The sequence below is a fragment of the Equus asinus genome, chromosome 26, assembly GCF_041296235.1.
Source record: "Equus asinus isolate D_3611 breed Donkey chromosome 26, EquAss-T2T_v2, whole genome shotgun sequence".
NCBI classification, from domain to species: domain Eukaryota; kingdom Metazoa; phylum Chordata; class Mammalia; order Perissodactyla; family Equidae; genus Equus; species Equus asinus.
Window position 1 is genome coordinate 30,232,515 of NC_091815.1, and position 21,180 is coordinate 30,253,694.

General features: G+C 59.7%; 1 protein-coding gene across 3 annotated transcripts; it reads right to left on the minus strand.

Moving 5' to 3' along the window:
* Positions 1-155: 155 nt before the first annotated feature.
* EXOC3L2 (exocyst complex component 3 like 2) lies at positions 156-19,420 on the minus strand. 3 transcript variants are annotated; one of them, XM_070499366.1, is made up of 12 exons: positions 19,329-19,420; positions 15,205-15,743; positions 11,597-12,230; positions 9,694-9,805; positions 8,636-8,737; positions 8,431-8,531; positions 8,121-8,231; positions 7,565-7,700; positions 4,847-4,969; positions 4,249-4,404; positions 3,364-3,485; positions 156-822 (listed from the first exon to the last, which is right to left on the minus strand). In XM_070499366.1, exons 2-12 carry the CDS (start codon positions 15,725-15,727, stop codon positions 534-536), a joined length of 2,409 nt encoding a protein of 802 aa, XP_070355467.1. In that variant the 5' UTR covers positions 15,728-15,743; positions 19,329-19,420; the 3' UTR covers positions 156-533. The 3 variants fall into 3 exon arrangements, with proteins under 3 accessions (XP_070355467.1, XP_070355466.1, XP_070355469.1); XM_070499365.1 differs by lacking the exon at positions 19,329-19,420 and adding an exon at positions 18,578-18,720; XM_070499368.1 differs by lacking the exon at positions 19,329-19,420 and adding an exon at positions 16,335-16,440.
* Between the last annotated feature and the right edge of the window lie 1,760 nt (positions 19,421-21,180).

Consider the following 21,180-nt stretch of genomic DNA (forward strand, 5'->3'; position numbering starts at 1 on the left):
CCGGGCTGCCCCTGGCCCCGCGGGGCCCTCTGCAGCCTCCACTGCCCGGCCCAGGAGTTGGACCCTGGCCCGGCCTTGGGCGTGTGAGAAGCCCTTGGCCCTGGGCCCTGCCTTGGTCTTTCCTCCCCCCACACACTGGGGACTCAGCCCTTCCTTGTGTTAAATAGAAACCTCTTTATTCTAAGTATCGTACATTTTTTAATACATTGGAGTGGGGCCAGACCTTGAAGGCAGGGGAAGGGGGGGGGGGGCCGGGATATTTCTAGAGTCTTCCAAAATGCTACCCACCACACGCTGGGCTGGGGAGGAGGTGCTAAGGACGAGTTTCGTGGCCTTGGGGAAGTCTCTGCTCCCTCTGGCTTCTGTTTCTCTTCTGCATGGGGAGCGATGGGCGAGGGGACCTCAAAGGAACTTTTCATCCCGGGGGGTCTGTGGTCCCAGGCACCGAGTCAGTAAGGGGCCGTCCAGGAGGGCGGTTTGTCAGCAGCAAAGACGGGGGGAGGCACTGAGGCGGGGAGGTTGCTGGGGGCATCTCAGCGTTGGGCCCGGGGCCGGGATGCAGAGGGGGACCGGGGCCGGGGCAGACAGGCCAAGCTGGGCCTGGCCAGCCGGGAGAGGGGGAGGCGGCCCAGGACGAGAGGGAGGCTGAGGCAGAAAGGCGGGCGGGGCACGGGGATGTCAGCGAAGAAGACCCGGTCGCGGGGGGGTGACGAGGCTCCCTCTTCAGACAGTTCCAGGTCCCGGGCCACTGCCAGGATCTCGTGGCGGGCGGCTGTGTTGCAAAGGCCACGGATGTCAAGGAGGGCCGCCACGTGCTTCCGCCTGGGGCAGAGGAAGGACCAGGTGCCTGGGGGTTTGGTGCTTCAGACACAGGCCCAGCCCCCCGGGGACCCCGCCTCAGAACCCGCCTCAGCTCTGGAGTCCCTTTGTCCCCCCAGATCCCTCCTAATACCAGTCCCCCTCAAATTCCTCCCCTCACCAGCCCCCCTGGCTCCCTCCTTTCATATCAGCCCCCTCTTCTTGCACCAGGCTCCCCTCCGGTGTCTCCCTTCACAGCAGCCCCCCCAGACCCTCCCCTCATACGAGCTCCCCTCCAGAATTGGCTTCCGACCATTTCTAACACCTGCCACCCACAGTCGATTCCAGAACCCTCACCTCCAACCCCAGCTCAGGAATCTTCCCTTTTACCCCAGTCTTGGCTCCTGATTAAAATAATCTTCAGCCTTCACCCCCAACCTTAGACAGCCCCTAAATTTCCATTCTGGTCCCCTCACTCCTCGTTAAGCTCTGGAATACAGCAGCCCTGGACTTCATCTTCACTTTCATCTCGAACGGCCCCACCATTGCCACTCGGACCCAGCCCAGATGTGCTCGCCCTCGTTCCCATCCTAACGCAGTCCTCGCCCCAAGCCCAATTCTGGAAGTTTCTCCACCACTGCAGTGCCAGCGGCCTCATCCAAAACTCAAGATCGCTCAGCCTACGGGCCGGCCCAGTGGCACAGCAGTTAAGTGCGCACGTTCCGCTTCTGCGGCCCGGGGTTCGCCGGTTTGGATCCCGGGTGCGGACATGGCACCGCTTGGCAAGCCATGCTGTGGTAGGCATCCCACATATAAAGTAGAGGAAGATGGGCACGGGTGTTAGCTCAGGGCCAGTCTTCCTCAGCAAAAAGAGGAGGATTGGCAGTAATTAGCTCAGGGCTAATCTTCCTTAAAAAAAAAAGATCGCTCAGCCTAGATCTCATTCTAGAACCTTCATCCCCAAATTCGGCCTCAGAACACTCGTTCACTTTCCCCTCCCACCAAGCCGCAGAATGGTGCTAGACCAAAATTCTACTCCAGAACTGGAACTCACCTTGGGGACCCTCACCCCAAACAAAACCAACTGTACCCCGCAACCCTCGCCCCTAAATCCAACGCAATGGGACCTTCCCCGTCGCCGCTTCAGCTCAAGACCGCAGGTCTAAAACTCAACTCCAGAACCACCACCACATTCCAACGCAAGATGCTGAGCCCAAGCGTCCTCTCCCGAACTTGCAAACACAGCTCGGGGGGCCCCCACTACTCCCTCCAGCCCAGCTGGGCGTCTTCGCCCTCCCCCATACCGGCTTGAGAAGCCCCATGGCTCCAAGACATGCGCGTCCGCAGGGTGTGGCTCAAGAACCTTCCGGCTCAACCAAGCTCCCAAACACGGCCCCAAACCCCGCTTTGGAGCCATTCCTCCCAGCCCAGCTCGAGCTCCAAAGGGGGCTTCAGATTCAAGTGCAGAAGCCCCACTCCAGCAGGAGTGCTGGGGTCCCCCCACTCTCAGGGGACTCCAGGGCTCTGTGCCTTGCCAGGGACGGGAGCCCCACACCCTGGAATCAGAACTGTGTATCCGGAATCAACCCCAGGAGGCTCACCCTCAGCCGCTGGCCCTCCGCCCTGGAGCTTGAAACCCCACTGAGGCCTCCCTCCCCGGCGCATGGGGTTCCGTCTCTCTGAGTACAGAACGTCTATCTGCCTGAACAGCACTGCATGACTGCCACCACTGCCACCACCATCCAGCATTTACGGGTGGCAGTGGGGTGTGGTGGTCACGTGCACCAGTTTTTGAGCCAGCCTGCTGCCTGGGTTCAAGTCCAGGCTTTGCCACCGCCTAGCTGTGACATTCGGGGTGAGCTACTTAATTTCTGCCTGCCTTTGGTGACGCCAGCCACTTAGAACAGCACTGCCCTTTACTTGCGTATGTTTTCTGAAATAACTTTTCTTATAGGTCCTGCTTATAGAGTGGGTGTGTAAGGTGATTTCTTAGGTCTGAGCTAAGGACTCGACCAACAAGAACTGGCATTGTTACGGTTGTCACCATTGATGATGATGATGCATCCCTCAATAATCCTATGAAAAGAATAGATCGTCCCCTCACGGAACAGATGAGGAGACTGAGGTTCAGAGTGGACCGCTGAGAAAGGAAATGGCCCACCAGGACCGGAAGGGCGCCTGCCGCCGTCTCAGTGCGTGTGCGCCCGTGTGCCCGTGCGTGTCCCCGTGTCCCCCGCGGCTTCCCTGCCGGGCCGGCCCTTCCTGCCGCCGGGCGGTCCCGCGCCCCCCCCACCCCCCGCCCCTGCCCTGGGCTTCCTGTGACTGCCTGTTTGTTTGCGAGCCCTGGTGGCGGCGGGCGGCGGCGGCAGCGACGGCGGCGGCGGGAGAAGGAGGGAAATCGTATTAATAATGCCCTGGTTCCAGCAGGAAACGGCCGTCAGACACGCTCGCCGCCCCCTCTCCCTCGCCCAGGAGGCAGGAAACGCAGGGACTGCTGCCAAGGCCCGCTGGGAGTGGGGGGGGGGGGGGCGCGGGGGGCAGGCCGGGTTGGGGGGGAGCTCTCACCTGATGTCTGGGTAGTCCCGCACCAGCACCCCCACTTCCACCTGGATGCTGGGCGTGTCTTCCAGCTGCAGGACTTCGGCCAAGTGGGGCACCACGGCGTCCAGCCAGGAGGCCTGGGACTCCTGCAGGAGAGGGCCCGCGCTGGCACTCGGCCCCCGGTACATGCTCCCCCAAACCACACCCTCCCAAGGCCCGGCCCCTCCCGGCCTCAGTGGTCTCGTCTGTAAAACCAGGCAGAGGACAGACTGTCCTCAGAGGTCACCTGGAACCTTTGGAAATTTGAAGAAATACCCATGATATCATCTACTCCCAGTTTTGCAGATAATTTGGGGCTGGGGACACCCCTCGGGTCGTAGCCAAGTTTGCAAAATGTTACCATTGGGGGAAACTGCCTAAGGAGCCGTCTCTCTGCCTTCTCAAGAAAATTTCCAAAAAAAAAAACCATTCCAAGGACTCCAGGCTAGAAACTCCTGGAATAGCGGCTGAGCGAGGCCCTTCCGGTGCCGCTGATCACACTGGCACAAATAAGCGCTAGTGACTTTAAAGTCTTGGGTTTGGGAACACTAAGACTCCAAGTTTCTGGGGCATTTGGCTTCTAGGTGGGCTCACCTAAGAGCTAATGTTTCTGGAATGTTCTCTCTGGGCCAGCTAGGGTCCTAAGCACTTAAAGGGACTTAAGTGATGGAACCCCACACCACCACCTGGGGACCGTGACTCTCCCCCGCGCGCAGAGGCTAGCCATCACCGGGCGAAAGCCCATTTTTACGCGCGGAGAGCAAAGATCAGCGTCCCCATTGCCCTGAAGTCTTCCTCTCAGGCGCTGCCCCCCGACCCCGGTTTCCGAGCCACCCCCCCCCCGCCCCGCCCCCCCGGGGCCGCACTGACCAGCCGCCTGAAGAGCCTCTGGAGCTGCGCCGCGTCCTCCCGGAGCCTCCCGGCCACGCGGCTGCGGGTCCGCGCCGAGCGGCAGCGCAGGCGCCCGCGGAGCAGCGGCCGCACGTACTGGACCAGCGCCCGCCGGTGCAGCTCGGCCACCAGCGTCTGGGGACCCGAGGGACGCGAGGGGTGAGCCGCCGGGGGCCCCGCTCCCCACCCGCCCGCGCCCACGAAGGCGCCCAGCGGGGGCCTTCCCCCACGCCGGCACCCAAGGGGTGACCCCCCTCCCCCTCCCTCCCCCCGCCCCCTCCCTACCCCCTCTCCGGCCTCCTAGTGAGCCCGCGGACACCCCCTGCCGGCGTCCCAAAGGTGCCCCATCCCCGACCTTTCCCCAGTCTCCGGAGCTCCACCTCCAGGGGCCCCGACCCAGTCTGTACCCGGCCCTACACCCCAGCACCCGCGGGCACGCCTCCCCCAGACCCGGGGCAGAGTGCCACCTATCTCCCCCGAGAGAGCTGCTCCGCACGTTGAAGGGGTCTCCCCCAGGGGAGCGCTCTTGCTCCCCCCAGCCCCAACCCCCACGCCTCCACCCCCCAAGGAGGCGCACCTGGTAGGGCTCGTCCTGCATCCTGCGTAGTGCCAGGGCCTGAGCGCCCAGCGTGCCCACGATGCCATCCAGGGCCTCCGAGCTGCTCAGCCACTTCCGGCGCATCAGCTTGTTGAAGTGGGGCTGGGGGGGGCAGAGAAGGGGGAACGCATAGCTGTCTTCCCTTCCACCCTCTTTCTTCACTTATCAATTCAACATAGGTTCCCGAAACCCTGCTCCCAGCTGAACCAGAGCTCCATGGCGCTGGGTACACAGCCGTGATGGAGACAGCCCGACCCTGCCCGCCTGGGGCTCATAGTCCGGAAGGGGAGACAGACCAGAGCCCAGACAGGGACCACCCAGAGTGGACAGGGCTGGAGGAGGGAGCCCAGGGACTTAGCGAGCCCAGAGGGGAGGCCTGGGTCAGCACAGAGAATCAAGGAGGCCTTCCTGGAGGAGGGGGTGCCAGAGCTGAGGCCCCATGCTGGTCATTGTTAACCAGGTGAGGGGTGGGAGAGGGAGCGGCTCATTGGGAGGGAAGAGCCAGTGTGAAGAAGGTTTAGATTTCAGATGGGCCTGCCCATCAGAGGACCAGAAAGACGGTCAGCGTGGCTGGCAAAACCCCCTCTATAATCCTCAGGGCCCAGGGCAAAGGAAAAGGAGGACCCTCATTCAAAAATTGTTAAGAACTTCAAGACAGAGAGAGCATTAAACCAAGCTGGGGCCCTTCTAAGCAAGGGGGCCCTGTGTGACAGCCCAGTGGAGAGATGGGGCTGGTTGGGTGGGGGCAGCAGAGCACACAGGGCCTCCTGGGCAGTGTGAGGAGCCCCTGCTTTCTCCTGAGGGCACTGGGGAGCCATGGCAGACTCTGAGCAGGGGAGGGAGAGGGTCAGCTTTGTGCTTTATGGAGATGGATGGGAGAGGACGAGACTAAGGCAGAAATTAGGGGGGAAAGGGGTTGAGCAGGGAGAAAGGAGAATGCAGGCGGTAGAATTCGGAGGATGCAGTGAGGGGCCACTGTGGGGTAGCATCTGGCTCCAGGTGTGTCGCTGTTGCCATAAGCTCTGTGTATCTGTGATGATAAGGATGCCCAATACCCGCCACCAGGACCCCAGCAAAGCCCCTGACGGCCACAGTCCCATTGCTGCCAGAGACGCCTGGAATTCCTGAGCCCACCTTCCAGATGAGTAAACAGAGACCCCGCGAGGACAAGCAACTTGTCCGGGGTCCCCCTACCTGGAAGCGGTGCAGCCAGGCCTGGAACAAAGACTGTACCCCGTCCCCTGCACCCCCCTACTCCCCCCACCAACTCAGCCACTTGTATTCACATACTTGTGCATTTAGTCACTCAACAAACACTCTCTGAGCCCAGCCCTGGGGGGTTACTAGGGACGTGTCGGAGAACGCTTGGGGACACGGGAAAATGAGATAAACAAACTCCAAGCGCCTGATAATCGTAAGCAGGTTGGGGGACTCTGAATACTCATCTGATACTTGATGATATTTGGAATTTCTGTTCCATTTGTCAGGTATGCAGATGGCACTGCGGTCATGTTTGTTTAAAAAGGACTCCTTATCTTTGGGGATACAGGCTGAAGTGTTGATGGATGATGACAGGATGTCAAGGATCTGCTTTCAAAGAACCCCGTGGGGGCAGAGAGGGAGGTGAAACTAGATTGGCCAGGAGTTGATATTTGCTGGAACTGGTCCCCGAGAGGTCATTCTGTCATTCTGCCTACTTTTGTGTTTGTTTGAAATTTTCCATAACAAAAAGTTATTTTAGAAACATTCCAGCAGATCCTTGTCCTTGAGGAGCTAACACTCTAGTGGGAGGAGATGATTTAAAAAAAAAAAAGAAAAGAAAGAAAGGCCATAGCATGGCAGGTGGCTGTAAGTGCTTTGGAGACAAAGAGAGCAGGGACTGGGGAAGGGGGCTTCTGTTTTAAATGGGGCAGGCAGGGAAGGTCTCGCTGAGATGGTGACATTGGAGTCAGGACTTGAGAGAGGTGACAGAGGGAGCTGTGTGGCCATTGCAGAGAAGAGCAATGCGGGCAGCTGGAATAGCAGGTGCAAAGGTCCTGGGGCTGGACTGTGCCTGTCGCATTGAGGAACAGTGAGGGGGCGGTGTGGCTGGAGTGGAGCAGCAAGGGGGATAGTGGGAGGAGATGAGTCAGAGAGAGAAGGGGCCAGTGATGTGCAGGGCCCTGGGGGCCACAGCAAGGACTTTGGCTCTTGCTACATGGAAGCTGGGAGCCATGGAGAGTTCTGAGCAGAGGAGGGACACAATCTGGTGCACAACATGGGTTGGGCAAGTATTACAACCAGGGACACGCATACCTCTGGGTCTCATTCCCCAGTACTCCCACCGCCCTCCCCACATGCTCTCACCCACCTCTGAACCTAGCCCACTCCGGGCATGCACAGCAGCCCAGAGATGGTGAATGGGGCTCTAGGGTCTAGGTGAGGCTGGACAGGGACTTGGAGGACCTCACTGGGGGGGCTCCACCCCATCCCCAGGCCCCCAACTGCTGGTGGCTCTCTGTCCTCCCCCGCCCCAGCCATATCCTCCCACCTCTTCCTTCCTGCACCCCCTTCTGCCCCCCTATTCATGACCATCACCCCCACCCCATCTGCTTCCCAAACACTGAGTCAAACACTGGCTGAAAGGAACTGTGGGACGGGGGCACTCCCCTGTCCCCTGTCCCGGCATGGGCTCCACCCAGCCCCTGCCTCACTCACCTGCAGCTCCTGGAACAGCAGGTCAGCCAGGACGCGGTGGCAGAGTCGGGTCACTCGGTCCAGAGCGCTGGCCGCTGCTTCCCGGGCTGGCTCACTTTCGGGGGGCCCCACCCGGGCCAGGCGCTCCGCCAGGGCCCTGTGGGGATCAGCGGAACCAAAAGTCAAGGAGCCTCGACGTTGAGCCCAACCGCCTGGACCTGGCTGAGTGCACATAGTTAAATATATTTGAATTCATATCTTGAATTTTGAATTATGTGAATTATGCATAACCAATTTGCAAAATGCATCAAAAATCAGTTAATAAAAAAGGAAAGTAAGATAAGGCAGAAAACAATCTGTAATTCTTAGCATGTTTGAGGCTGGCTGCTCGGTTCCTATAATTCTAACACTGCGATGTTCTGATTGATTCTGGCGCTCTGAGATGCTAGGGTCTTTCCAGGACTCCCAGGTTTTATGCTTCTATGGTCCCGTGGACACGCCTCTCGGGGCCAGCTCTGTGGGCTCCCAGGATCCGAGCACCCCAGGTCAGCTTGCCCCCCGGGACTGGCCCTCTCACCTCAGGGGGGGCCCGCAATTGACCAGCGAGATGGTCCTGCTGACATAGGTGTCCGGTGGCAGCTCCCGGACTCCTGGATTCTCGTGGAATCGCTCCGCGCGCTGCTGGAAGCTGGTGGGAGGGGATGTGGAGGGCATGACAGATGGAGCGCTTGCCCCGCGCTCAGCCCAGCGAAGCCTGTGACCCCCACTGAGGCCCCCCCCCCCGTGTCTCTCTTGACTTGATTGCTTTTCATCTCTGCTCTCTCTGTTGGATCCCCCATCCTGATGCCCAGCCCCCTTCCTGCACACCCTGCCCCCAGCCCTCCTACCTCTGCAGGAACTCTGCCAGCCCCCCCAGGCAGCAGTGGGCCATCCGCTCCCCAAACTCCTGGCTGATGCGGGGTGCTTGGTCCGTGTGCTCTTCCAGCAGCTGCACGGTCAGGGGTGGGGGCAAGAGGGGGTGAGGAGGGGCGAGGTCCCACTTTCCCACTCCCGTATTGTCCAGCTGATCCCTGCCTCTTCCCCACGCCCTACCTCACACACATCCTGGGCCAGGCTGCTGGGCTGGTCCTCGGGGCTCCCCCAGTGTTCCTCATCCTCCTGCAGCACGCGAAGCAGGGCTGCCCGCGTCTGAGCCTGGAGTGGGGAGTCGGGGGAGAGGCAGGAGTCAGGGGCCGCCTGGGAGCCTCTCTCCCCGTTTCTCCCACCATGATCCCCGCTTCTGAGCCCCAAGCAGGTCTGGCTTCTATCCGTGAGCTCGTCAAGGTTACGCTTGGGAGGGAGGATGGACTGGAAAACCGCCCCAGCCCTTTCCATTCCTGTCTACGACTCGAAGCTTCATATTGAGTCTGTGGTTTTCAGCATCCTTCATCTAATAGCCAGAGTGTTTAAGCATCTATTCTCTCATTACTGATGTTCCTAAGACTCTGCTCTCAGGTTCTGCAAACAATTGGTTCAAGACTGTCAGATTCTGGCATTCAAGTCTTCCCAGGACCTGGGATGCTAAGGTTTACCCATCTCTGATTCTCTGGTCCAAAACTGTCTCCAATTCAGTGAGTCTGAGAATCGAGACATGTTCGATTCTCAGATTCCAGGCTCTCAAGTTGCAAAGATTCTCATTTCTGTGGCGGGGGCAGGACTGGGGTTCAGGCAGGAAAGGCCCCTGTGGCCAGGCTGGTGTCAACGGCCGGGCCATCCTGCTCTGTGATGCCTGTGCCCGGCCGGTTAACCATCAGCCCTGCTTATACGCAGAGACGCCATGAGGCCCTCCATCTGTGAGTCTGCAGGTCTGTGAGCTGGGGTTCTGTGACTGACTCTCTTGCTCTAAGAGTTGAAGTGTCTGAATGTACCGAACCTTCTGGAGGGTTTCCACGCCCCCCTGGGTGCTTGAGCTCCAACACCGACCATAAGGCAGAAGGGAGCAGCATGGGCTTCCATGTCTGTCTTTTGGACAGAACTCAGAAGTCCACAAGGGAAAAAGGGAGATGGAAATAGCAAAAGGCGGAGGGGAGAGGCCCCCAAGCTCAGCATGTCCCCCCACTCCCTGCAGAATGCCTCCCGCTCCCTAATCCCCAATGCCAAGTGCCAGGTACCTTAACATCGGTGACGCATTCATCCTCCAAGCCCCGCAGGGTGCCAGGGGACAGAAGGGGCCCCAGCTCCCCGTTCTCCAGGGCGACCACGTCCACCAACCCTAGGACCTCTCTGGGGGGTGGGGGGTGAGAGACAGGGAGGTCTGTGAGAGGTGAGGCTGGGCCATCAGACCCCTCCCCAATCCCCTCCCCATCCCTTCACCCCCGCTGCTGCTCTGTTTGTGACCATGGACCACTCCCTTCCTCTCTAGGGACTGGCTTTGCTCATCCCTCAAAGGAAGTGTCTGAAATTGTCACTCCCCTGGCTCCAGCTCTCTGAGTCAGCTCCCTGATGGATGATGTCTGGGCAAGACTTCCAGGGGTCAAGTCCAGGCTCGAGGATCTGGCACGCAGGGTCTCACCTACGATCGGCTGCCCCAGACAGAAGCTTCCTTCCACCTCTGCTCTTTGTCCCTACCGCCTCACCTGGCCTTGGAGGCTGCCCCAGTCCAGCCCTCGCTCCCTGCTTCTACACTCTTGCATGCCCCGGCCTGTACAGTACCATCACCCCATACACACTCCTCCCCATCCAGGCTTTTGCTCTCGGTGCTTCTCAGGCAGAAGCACCATCTCCCTACAGATCGGACTTAACTCATGTCCCACCATGCCAGGAAGCTCTCCAGACTCCCTACCCCACCTCCGTCTCTCATGGATGGGGTGACAGTGTTATTAACATGTATTCCCAAATAGGATGGGGGGAGCAATGTTGGTAGCAGCTTCCCTCTCTTTCCTCTGCTGACAGCATCCTGATTTTGTTTGAGGAACCACCCATCCCCTGCGTTCTCCAACATGTGGTTTGAGGATGGCCAGCTCCCTTTTCCCGGGCGTGGAGAGGTGACCCAGTCATGGCTAGTCACCATATTCCATCCCCTGGCCACAAGATGCGTATGTGTTAGGTTTCAAAGGCTTGAAAGTTATAAGATTCTAAGACTGGGAGGGTCAAGGGCGTTGAGGTTCTAGAAGCTAAGAGTACAGAACTCAGGGGCCAACAGCGCTACAGTCCTCAAACTGGATGGGTCAACAGGGTCACGGTTCTAGGATCCAAAGGAGGGATGAGGCTAAGGTTTAGGATGCAAAGGCTCATTGGCACTAAGAGTCTAAGATTGAAAGCGTCGTCAGTTCTAAAGCTATAAGATTGGAAGAGTCAAAAGTGCTAATGTCCTGGGATCTAGAGAGAACAGTGTGAAGGTTCTAGAATTCTAAGGGTCAACGGGGCCAAGATTTTAGGAGGAAAAGGGTCAGCGGGGCTAAAGGTTCTAGGACCAGAAGGATCAACGATGCTAAGATTCTAGAACTGGAAGGGTGGGCGGTGTTAAGAGTCCTAGAGCATGAGGGTGGACCATTCTAAGATGTTGGACTGGGATGGGGCTGAGGTTCTAGGACTGGACAGACCAGTGATGGTGAGATATTGGGACTGGAAAGATGGACGGTGCTAAGGATCCAGGACCGGAAGGGTCCACGGTGCCAAGGTTTTAGAACTGGAAGGATCAGCATGGCTAAAGTTCTAGCACAAGAAGAGTGGACAGCACTCTGGTGGCCCAGGGTTTCCCGGGTTCGGATCCTGGGTGCGGACATGGCACCGCTCATCAGGCCATGCCGAGGCGGAGTCCCACACGCCACAACTAGAAGGACTCACAACTAAAAATACACAACAATGTACTGGGGGGCTTTGGGGAGAAGAAGAAAAAAAAGATTCTAGGAGTGTAAATGTCACTGGTGCTGAGGACCGGACAAGTCAATGGTGTGAAGGTTCTAGAATCGAAGGGTTGGCTGTTCCAAGGTCCTTGAGGGAAGGGGCAGGGCCCTACGCGACCTTGGGGCAGCGGGTCCCCAGGCTGCGCGGCCTGCACGGGCCCCAGCTCACCTGGGGTACACCTGGTTGTGCCAGTGCAGCAGCGCGTAGCGGTCGGCCAGCGGGAGCCTCCGGCGGGCGGCCACCGCGAGCCACTCGGCCAGGGCGCCGTGGTAGCCGCGCAGGTAGACGCTGAAGGCGCCCAGGCCGGCGGGGTAGGCGGGCGCCAGGCGGCCCCGCACGACGCCCATGTCCTCCAGCAGCCGCGCCCGCAGCGCCTCCAGCTGCCCGGCCAGGCCCCCGGGCGCCCCGGGCGCCGCCGCCTCCAGACGCTCCCTCGCCGCGCGCGCCACCGCCTCGGCCCAGCGGGCGCGCAGCTTGCGGGCCGCCCCGGGGCCCCGGCGCCCGTCGGCCGCCTCCTCCTGCACCAGCACCTGGCCCAGCTGCGCCACGGCGCCCGCCCCGGCGCCCGCGCCCGGCCCGGGGCCCGCCAGCGTCTCGCGCACCAGCGCCCACAGCTCGCGCTGCAGGGCCTCGTACAGCAGCGCCACGTCCCGCGCCCGGCGGCCCCCGGCCGCGCCCTCGGCCTTGGGCGGCCCCGGCACGCCGCACCCCGACGACGCCAGCTCCTCGGCCTCCAGCTCCAAGATGTGCTCGTCGGCCCGCGCGAGCTCGCGCTGCTGGATCAGGCTCAGGATCTCCAGCACTGTGGGGGCAGACGGGGAGGGCACAGGGTGGGTGGTTACGGGAAGGGGTTGAGGGGAGGGGAAGAGGGATGGGGAGGAGGAGGGGGAGAGGAGTCAGGGGCAGTTCGGGAGAAGGGTGTCCGATGAAGCATGAGGGGGCAGGGCAGGGAAGGGAAGGGAAGGGAAGGGAAGGGGGGCGGAGAGCGGGGGTGGAGGAGGAGGAGAGTGGAGAGAGGAGGAAGGCAAGGGTGGGGGAGGGCGAGCAAAGAAAGAGGGGCAGGGGGCAGGGCTAGGGGAGGGGAGGATGGGGCGAAAGGGGATGGAGGAAGGGGCAAGGGATAGGACCAGGCCGTGGGAGAGCAGACCAGAGAGGTTAGGGAAGGGAAAAGGGGGCTTTGGCATGGGAGGGGGAGTCTGGGTGCAGGAAGGAGGTCAAAGGACTAGAGGTGTCCCATGAGGAAGAGGATGGAGGGGGGAGTCAGAGGAAGCGGGAAGTAAGGGCTTGAGGAGGAACGGAGAGCATTAGGGCTCAGGGTCAGGGGTCAGGGCCTGGAAGAAGGTATCAAGGAATGGTGTGGGACAAGGGGAGGAGTCAGGAGAGACCAGGGGTTAGGACAGGAGAAGTGCATCAGGGCCAGAGAAAGGGAGCATAGGAGCAGAGGGATGGGGGAGCCAGTGGGCCAGGTAAGGGGGAGAGGGATGGAGGGCACCAGTGGACCGTGGGCAGGATGGAGGTGGGGAGAGGATAGTAAGACCAGCGAAGGGGTCTTTTGGGGGTGGGCAGCCGTGGGGTGATCTGACACGCTGAGTTCAGACTCCTCCAAGAGAGAGGAGCCGTGGGGTTGGGAGGCCTCTGAGTGAAGGCAGAGGGAGGGTCCCAGTGGCCCAGGGTTACCCCGACACCTCCACCCCCCTGCACTTCCTCCCTGGCAGAGAAACTATTTCCTGGCCAGCGCTATTTCTGCCCGTCCGTTTCCAGAAGGCGGGGGCTCCAGTCACCCCCTCCTCACCTCCCTGCAGTGCCCTCCCAGTCCCCAGGGAGCCGGGGCTGAAATAGCCTCAGGCCAGGATGTGGAGGGCACAGGAGGATGAAGAAGGCGCTCTCCTGACATCCCCAAAGCTGGGGCAGCATGGACTGGGGGGGAGGGGGAAGGGTTAGGAGCAGGAATGGGGGATGGGGGAGCCAGAGACAGGGTTGAGGGTTGAGGATGGAGTTGAATGAAGGGGGGCATTGGGACAGGGCTGGGGACCCGGTTCAGGGATGGGACTGGAGATAAGGGCGGGGATGAAGGTGGGGGTTGGGATGAGGGAGTTTCGGATCAGGACACGGTTGGGGTTGAAATCTGTAGAGGGGGATAGGAAAGGAATTGAGCAGGACATCTGGGGTTTGGGGTAGGGATGGGGTTGGAAATGTGGGTGGTGATGACTTTGGGTGAAAGTTGAGGACAGGAAGAAGGAAGAGATGGCTAGGAGTCTTCAAGATGAAGCTTGGACATGAGTTGGGGTTAGGAATGGGGATGGAGTTGACGATGGAGGTTGGGATGGGGGTCAGGAATGGGACTCGGGATGGGGGTGGCGATGGGATTAAGAATGAAGGAAGAGGTTGAGGCTGGGGTCGGGGCTGACATGGGGGCTGCGGAGGGACTAGGAATGGGGCTAAGACTGAATGAGGAAGCTGGGGGCGAGGGGTTGAAGGTGGATGCTGGGATGGGCCTGGGGTTGGGGGTCAGAAGTGAGACTGAAGAGCGGAAGGGGTTGAAGTTGTACGTGAGGACGGGATTGGGGTAGAGGAATGAGCCATGGGGCGAGACTGGACCCGCTGGCGGTTGTCGTGGTGTTGGCATAGCGATGAGGTTAAAGATGGAGTCTGGAGGGAGAGTTGGGGATAAGCGTGTGGGTGCATCTCAAGGTGGAGACTGCTGATGGGGTTTGAATAAGTATGGGGTGGAAACCACAAAGGCATGGGAGAGACACTGGGATCGAGGTTGAGGAACAGATAGGGTGGCGTTGTGAGTTGAATTATGTGTCTCTCCCCTCCAAAAAAAGATACGTGAAGTCCTACCCCAGGACCTGAGAGTGGGGCCTTTGGAAACAGTCTGCACAGAGGCACTCAAGTTAAAATGAGGTCAGAGGGTGGGCCCTGATCCAGTGTGACTAGTGTCCTTGTAAACAGGGGAAATTAGGACACAGACACGCACAGAGGGAAGATAATGTGAAGACACAGCACTCTGTGACCACAGAGGACTGGAGTGGTGCAGCTACCAGCCAAGGAACGTGGCCGGCCAGCGCCGGAAGCTGGACGAGGCCATGAGGGACCCCCAGCAGGTTTCAGGGGGCGCACGGCCCTGCTGACGTCTGGCCTCCAGAAGTGTGGGAGAATGAGTTCCCGTTGTCCTCAGCCACCCAGTGTGTGGGCCCTGGTTGCGGCAGCCCCAGGAGACTAATAAGGTGGTGGCAGATTGGGGGATGTCGGTGAAAGAGAAAGGTGGACGTTGGGCATGGGGCCGAGTCTGAAGACAAAGTTGGGATATGAGTTCAGGTAGTGGTGAAGGTGGAGGCTGGGGCTTAGCATCGGCTAGAGTCGGGGTTGGGGCTTAGAGTGGATGGAAGCGGAGAAGGGACTGGGGATGCAGGAGGAGGCTGAGGTGGGGGTTGGAGTTTGGGACCAGGGTTGGGGCTGGGATGGGAACGAATGGAGTATGGAGATTCAAGTCAAGATGGAACATGGATCCTTTAAGAGGAGATAGGATTGGTGATTCGCTTGTCATCGGACACTGGGGTGAGGTTGAAGGTGGCAGGTGGAGAGGGGGACAGGTGGGGGTGGAGATGGGGCCGAAGCCGGAGCTTGGTGACGATGGGGATTCGGACTCAAGGAGGATGGGCTGGTGTTGCACGTGGAGGCAAGCGGAGGGGAGCCGGGGATGTGCATGGAGATGGGGTCACAGGTGGAGGCACTGTGATCCCCCCAGGAATGAACCAGGACTCCAGACTCACCTGACAATGGCTCCTTCACCTTTGGGGGCTCCGGGACCTGGGGCGGGGGCTCTGGAGCCGCCTCGCCTGCAGGTACCACCCTCTCAGCCAGGGATGCCCGCCGGGGCTTGGGCCCGCGCCCCAGTCTCAGGAAGGCCAGCCTCCGGGCGGCCTCCCCAGCCGCCTCCTCGTCTCCCTGGGCTCGGATCCCCTGCAGCCTGGCCAGGAGGCCAAAATCTGCCGAGCTACGGCGGATCCCCGGGCTCAGCACACGGCCCAGGAAAGAGCGGGGCTGCCCGTTCCCTGGGCTGCCCGCCCGCCGGCCGGGAGTCCAGCCCAGCCGGAAGGGAGCCAGGCCGGCCAGCTTCTCCAGGGTGGCACGGCGGCCACAAGATGTCCCATTGGGCAGGCTCCCCAACTCTCCAGATTCCTCCTCTTCCAGCCCTGGAACTTCCTCAAAGGGGTTCCGAGAGGACCTCAGGGGTAGGGTCCCCGCCCGGGGCACCTTGGAGTCTGCCACCCCTAGGCTCTTCAGGATGGGCATTTTGACAGGCAGGGACCTGGGGGAGAAAAATAACGGACCATCGATGGTGTTGATGACAGTGGTGTGGATGACAACACCACCGCGCACCCAGCCCTTCAGCGCCTGTGTGCCAGGCTCTGGTCTGAGCACCTGCTAACCCCGCGGATCTGCACAGGCCCACGAGGCAGGTGTTATCTGTGGGCCCATTTTGCAGATAAGTAAACTGAGCCTCGGAAGAGCGAAGGCGCTTGCCTGAGGTCCCAAGTGAGGCAGGGACAAAGCCGGGAATCATGCCCAGACCTGTCTGATTCCAGAGCCTGGCTTCTTCCCCACCCCCACCCCACCCCCAGCATCGGCATTCAGACCCTTCCCCTGCCTAACTCCTGCTCCAGAGTGTTCATCATCTTAGTGGGCCCTGCTACCCCAGGAGGAAGCAGGCCCAGAGAGGAGAAGGGTCTTTCCCAAGATGGCACAGCCCGCGAAGGGCAGAGACTGCATGGGGACCCAGGCCCCACTGTCTACCCAGATAGCCAGGTCACCCACCTGGGTACCTGCCTCATCTCCCTGGTCCAGTCAGGACCCCTGTCACCCCTACCCCACCCCAGTCATTCCATTAGCAAAAACTTACTGGGAAATATCCAGAAGAGGCAAACTTTGGAGACAGAAAGGAGAGGAGTGTTGCCAGGGGCTGGGAGAGGGAGCCGGGGAGTGGCCGCTTAATGGGTGCAGGGTTTCCCTTTAGGGGGATGAAAATGTTCTGGAACTTGCTGGTGGCAATGGTTGACGACATGGTGAATGTACTAGATGCCACTGAATTGTACGTTTTAAAATGGCTAATATGGTGAATTTTATGTTGCGTATATTTTACCACAATTAAAAAAAAAACCTTACTAGGCATTTGCCACGCAGGCAATGAGGATACAGCGGTGGCCAAGGCAGACCCAGGCCCCGCCCGTTCCAACTCCTAAGTTCCTCGTCCCCTCCCTCTCCATGGCCCCTACTCCTGTTTGAGCACCCCACCCCACCCCCGCTTCCCTGTTGCAGCCTCTTCCTTGGTCTCCAGCCTCTAGTCTTGGCCCCTCCAGTACACCTTTGAGGACTTCGTTAAGGCATAAACCTGCCTCTCCCCTCCCTCGAATCTTCCATGGCTCCCCAGTTCACTTGGGACAAAATTCAGCCCCCTTGCCTGCCAGCTGTGCACATCACCAGTGCTATCCCGCATTCTCCTCATCCTTATCCAGGCTCCTCTGGGTTTCTGCATCTCTCGATCTTTCTACCCAGAAGCCTGTTCTCCATGTTCCATTCATGCTTTAGGACCCAACCCCAATGCCTCCTCCTCCAGGAAGCCCTCCCTCATGCCCAGGCTGAGTCAGGTGCCCCCCTCAGGTCTCCCCCTAACCCAGCCCTGCACACTCTGGGTCGTCACTGTCTGGGGATGGGTCTGTATGACCCCCCCATCCCGAGACGGCAGGGTCAGGGCTGTCGTGGTCACCACTGTGTCCCCAGCTCCCAGGGCAGGCACTCAGGGAATGAATGGGTGCTACCCAGGAAATGGAGGAAGGAGGCAAGGACTTCATTCCTTGTGGGGGAGGAGGCATGACGAGTTAAGCTGTGGAGGTCAGGAAGGAGCAGGCCACTCAGGGCCTCCTCCCCAGGGCACCGGGAAGGGCGCTTTTGAAAATGATGAAATAGTCCAAACGTTTAGAAAATTATCGAAAACAAAACTTCAGAAACGGCCCCTGTGGCTACAGCTGTAGCCTCATCGGAGGCAAACATTCGCTCTGTTCGTTCAGACTTTAAGAATCACATGCCCCAAACGCACAGAAGCCTCCTGCGGCCCCTCCCCCAGCCTGCTCCCAGGGAAAGTGGCCGAAAGAGTTGTCCTCCCATGACCGCAGACGGTTCTTCAATCCCCACACAGACTGTATCCAGAAAGCATACACTGTTCTACATGGTTTCCAACTCACTAGAAACCTCATCCTGTGTGTACGTTGCAACCTGCTTATTTTTGGCTCACGTTATACACGTGAGATTCATCTATGTCCCGTCTCTGTGGCTCTAGCTGTTGCATACTATTCCACTGTGTGACGATGACAAAATCGTGTAAGGTGTCCCCGTGTTCGCTCGTTCTCCTATTGCTGGCCACGTAGGTCGTTTTGAACCCAGAGAGGTCGTGAGCAGGCGAGGGACAGGGTCAGGGGTGGGCAGCCCTGCGGGGGAGCGGGGGGTGCTGGGGGATGCTGGCGCTGCAGGGGCCCTGAGGTGGCTGGGCCGGGGGCAAGAGCAGCTCCTTTCCTGGTGAGGAGCCCTCGTCTTTGCTCCCTGACTTCAGCCTCCAGACCTGAGCTGTCGTTTCTCAAGCCTCCTGTCCCCAGACACACCGTCCTGGCCTCCCGCCAGTCCCCATGGTCCCCTAGCCCCCAGGGAGGCAGTCACCATGGCAACCCTTGCCTGGAGCCCCCATGGCTGTGGGCAGTCCATACCAGCCCCCCATGCATGCGCACTATTAGCACCCTGATTTCTCTGTCTTCCATCTTCCAGACTGGCTTCCACATGCCTCCTCCCCAAATGGCTCTATCATCGCCACCTCCCCCCGCTGAAACAGGGGGCTCCAGTTTCCCTCCAATTGAAGTTAACGTCGCCCAAACTAGATGGGACATCCCCCCGCTGGCTCTCGCGTCCACCCCCAAACTGGAGCCAATGCCCCCAAACCATTTCCAACCTCCTCAGGCCCGGCTGCAACATTTTCCCCCCAAACTGGCCCGACGTCTTTCTCCTTCCTGGCTCCGACACCCACCTCTGCAAACCGGCTCTGACATCCTGCCCCTCCAGCCCCCTTGTCTGCCTCCCAGTGCCAGGCCCCTGACTCACTTCCGAGGCATCCCTTAAGCCCCCGAGCCGCCGGGCCCCCGCAGGATGTCTTGGCCACCGTTGCTTCCCTCTGGCCTCCTCCTCTTCCTCGCTGGCAGCCTCTCCCCACAGCCCCAAACCCTCCGCAGGCAGCCCGACCTCTGTTTGCAGAAGTTGTCACCTCCGGTCCCCAGGGTCTGCATGGGAGAACCCCTCCCTTACAAATGGCACGTCCAAGTCTGACCCCAACCAGTATACCCCAATCCAGCCTTGCTCCCTAACCCTCCTGTCCCCAGCCCCGCCTGTTTCCAGCTCATCCACATCTTCTCTGCCAACCCCATCCCCATCCTGTCTTCTGCTTCATTTCCATCCCAACCCCTGTCCCCTTTCCCATCTCCAGGCCCCCATCCTTGGGGATGGAGCAAAGCACTCACCCCTCCCCGGCTTCTGTCTTCCCACCTGAGCTCAGAGGGCATCAGACCCACCAACTCTCATACCTCTTCTCCCTTGGTGGTTCCCAGCTCCCTGGCGCCCTGCAGCCTCTCTCCATCCCCAGGGTCCCCAAAGTCTTCCCTGTGCCCTCCTGCCACTCTCGTCTCCCCATCTCCTCCCTGCCCTCTCGCTGGCACTCTCCCCAGGTCGGGCTCCAAATCTTCTCTTTGCGCCCAGCCTCTCCGGGCTTCAGGACCCCTGTGCTCAGGAACTCTGATGCAGCCCCGATCCAGAGGGGCCCCTGCGCTGCGAAGCCTGCCCCCTCCTCCAGCACACTCACCTCGTCCCTCTGTCCTTGCTGCTGTCCTGTCCTAAGGCTACTTGAGCCAGGAATGCTGAGAGCTGGGATCTGAGGAGGGGGGGTTAGAGGAGGTCAATTTCCTGTCAGGAAACCCCTCCCTCTCTGGGGCCAGGGGCGGGAGAGACTCTATCTGTCTGCCCTTTCGGGCCGGCTGCGGTCGGTCAGGCTGGGAAAGACAGGCCCACAGGCCGGCCCCCACCCTCACCCCCGCCCTGGCCGGAATCGCCCGCCCCAGCCTGCTCTTCACGCCTCTCAAGCTGATAACACCATTCCGGGCGCCCCAGGGGACACCCCACGCTGGACGTGGGCCCAAGGCTCTCTCTTGGGTTTGAGTTCCCCGCTATGGGGTGAAGGTTCTGCTGGACCCAGAGGCCGGGATGGGAGGCCCATGGGGGCGGCCCTGAGTGTGGGTTTGGAATTGTGGTTCTCTTTGCCTAAAACCCTCAGATCTCAGGTCTCTGCATGGCCCCCTCCTTCCTTACCATCCCGGTCTCAGCTCCAGCATCTCTTCCTCAAAAGAGACATTCGTCCAGCCAGCACCGGCCGGCACCTCCGAGCCCTGCTCTCTCTCTCTCTCCCAGAGACATCACTCTGACGGTCAATTCCTTCAGAGCACCTTCCACGATCTGAAATGATCAGATTCCTCTGCCTCCCTTAGAGATTTTCTGACTCCCCCACTCGAATGTCAGTTCAAAGCAGATTTTGCTTACCTTGTTCATCTTTATGCAGTAGATGCTCAGTAAAGATTCGCTAAGGATGGCGCCAACGGTGATGGATCAGAACGGAGGGCTGGAAGCTGGGGATGGAGATGGCAGGTGTGGCTGGGGCTGCGAATGGGTTGGCTCCTCTGGGTGAGGCTGGATGCAGGGTCCGGGTTGCTTTTTTTTTTTGAGGAAGATCAGCCCTGAGCTAACATCTGCTGCCAATCCTCCTCTTTTTGCTGAGGAAGACTGGCCCTGAGCTAACATCTGTGCCCATCTTCCTCTACTTTATATGTGGGACGCCTACTGCAGCATGGCTTGCCAAGCAGTGCCATGTCCGCACCTGGGATCTGAACCGGCGAACCCCAGGCTGTCGAAGGGGAATGGGCAACCTTAACCGCTATGCCACTGGGCCAGCCGCCCGAGTTGCTTTTAAGGCTGGGTTTTATGTTTAGGTGGCCTTTCATGGGCTCGAGCACAGGGTCCTAGGTATTCGGCCTGGGACGAGTAATCACTGGGCAAAGTTGGGGTTGCGGTGGAGTTGGGGTCAACATTAGGGTCACAGGCTGAGCTGGAGATCTCTGCTTGTCTGTGTAGACCCGGAGTAGGCTGGGAGAAGTGGGTCAGGGGTTAAGATTCCAAGGTCTGAAGGCCTCAGATGGGGACTGGATTTGCCAGACAATGGGTCGTGGGGGAGGGGAGGGTTGGGTGGCCAAGAGGGGGGGGCGCAGGACAGGCATTGTCCCCCCCAGGTCGGTGTGGACCCTGGTAATCAGAAGGCCACCCAGGCTGGATCCAAGCGGCCTGTCATGGGCCGTGACCACTGTCGGATCTCCCCCTCTTTATGTTTAATTTAATTTTTTAATCGACATAAAATTCACATGCTGTAAAATTCACCCTTTTAAAGTGTACAGTTCAGTGGGTTTTAGTGTATTCTCAAGGTCGCAGCAAACACCGCGTTTTCATCAGCCCCAAAAGAAAGCCCTGGAACCCATGAGCAGGTGCCCCCCACTCCCCTCTCCTCTCAGCCCCTGGAAGCCTCCAATCTACTATAATTCTCCATGATTTTACCTATTCTGGACATTTCATAGAAATGGAATCAAACAGGGCGCTTTTGTGTCGGGCTTTTT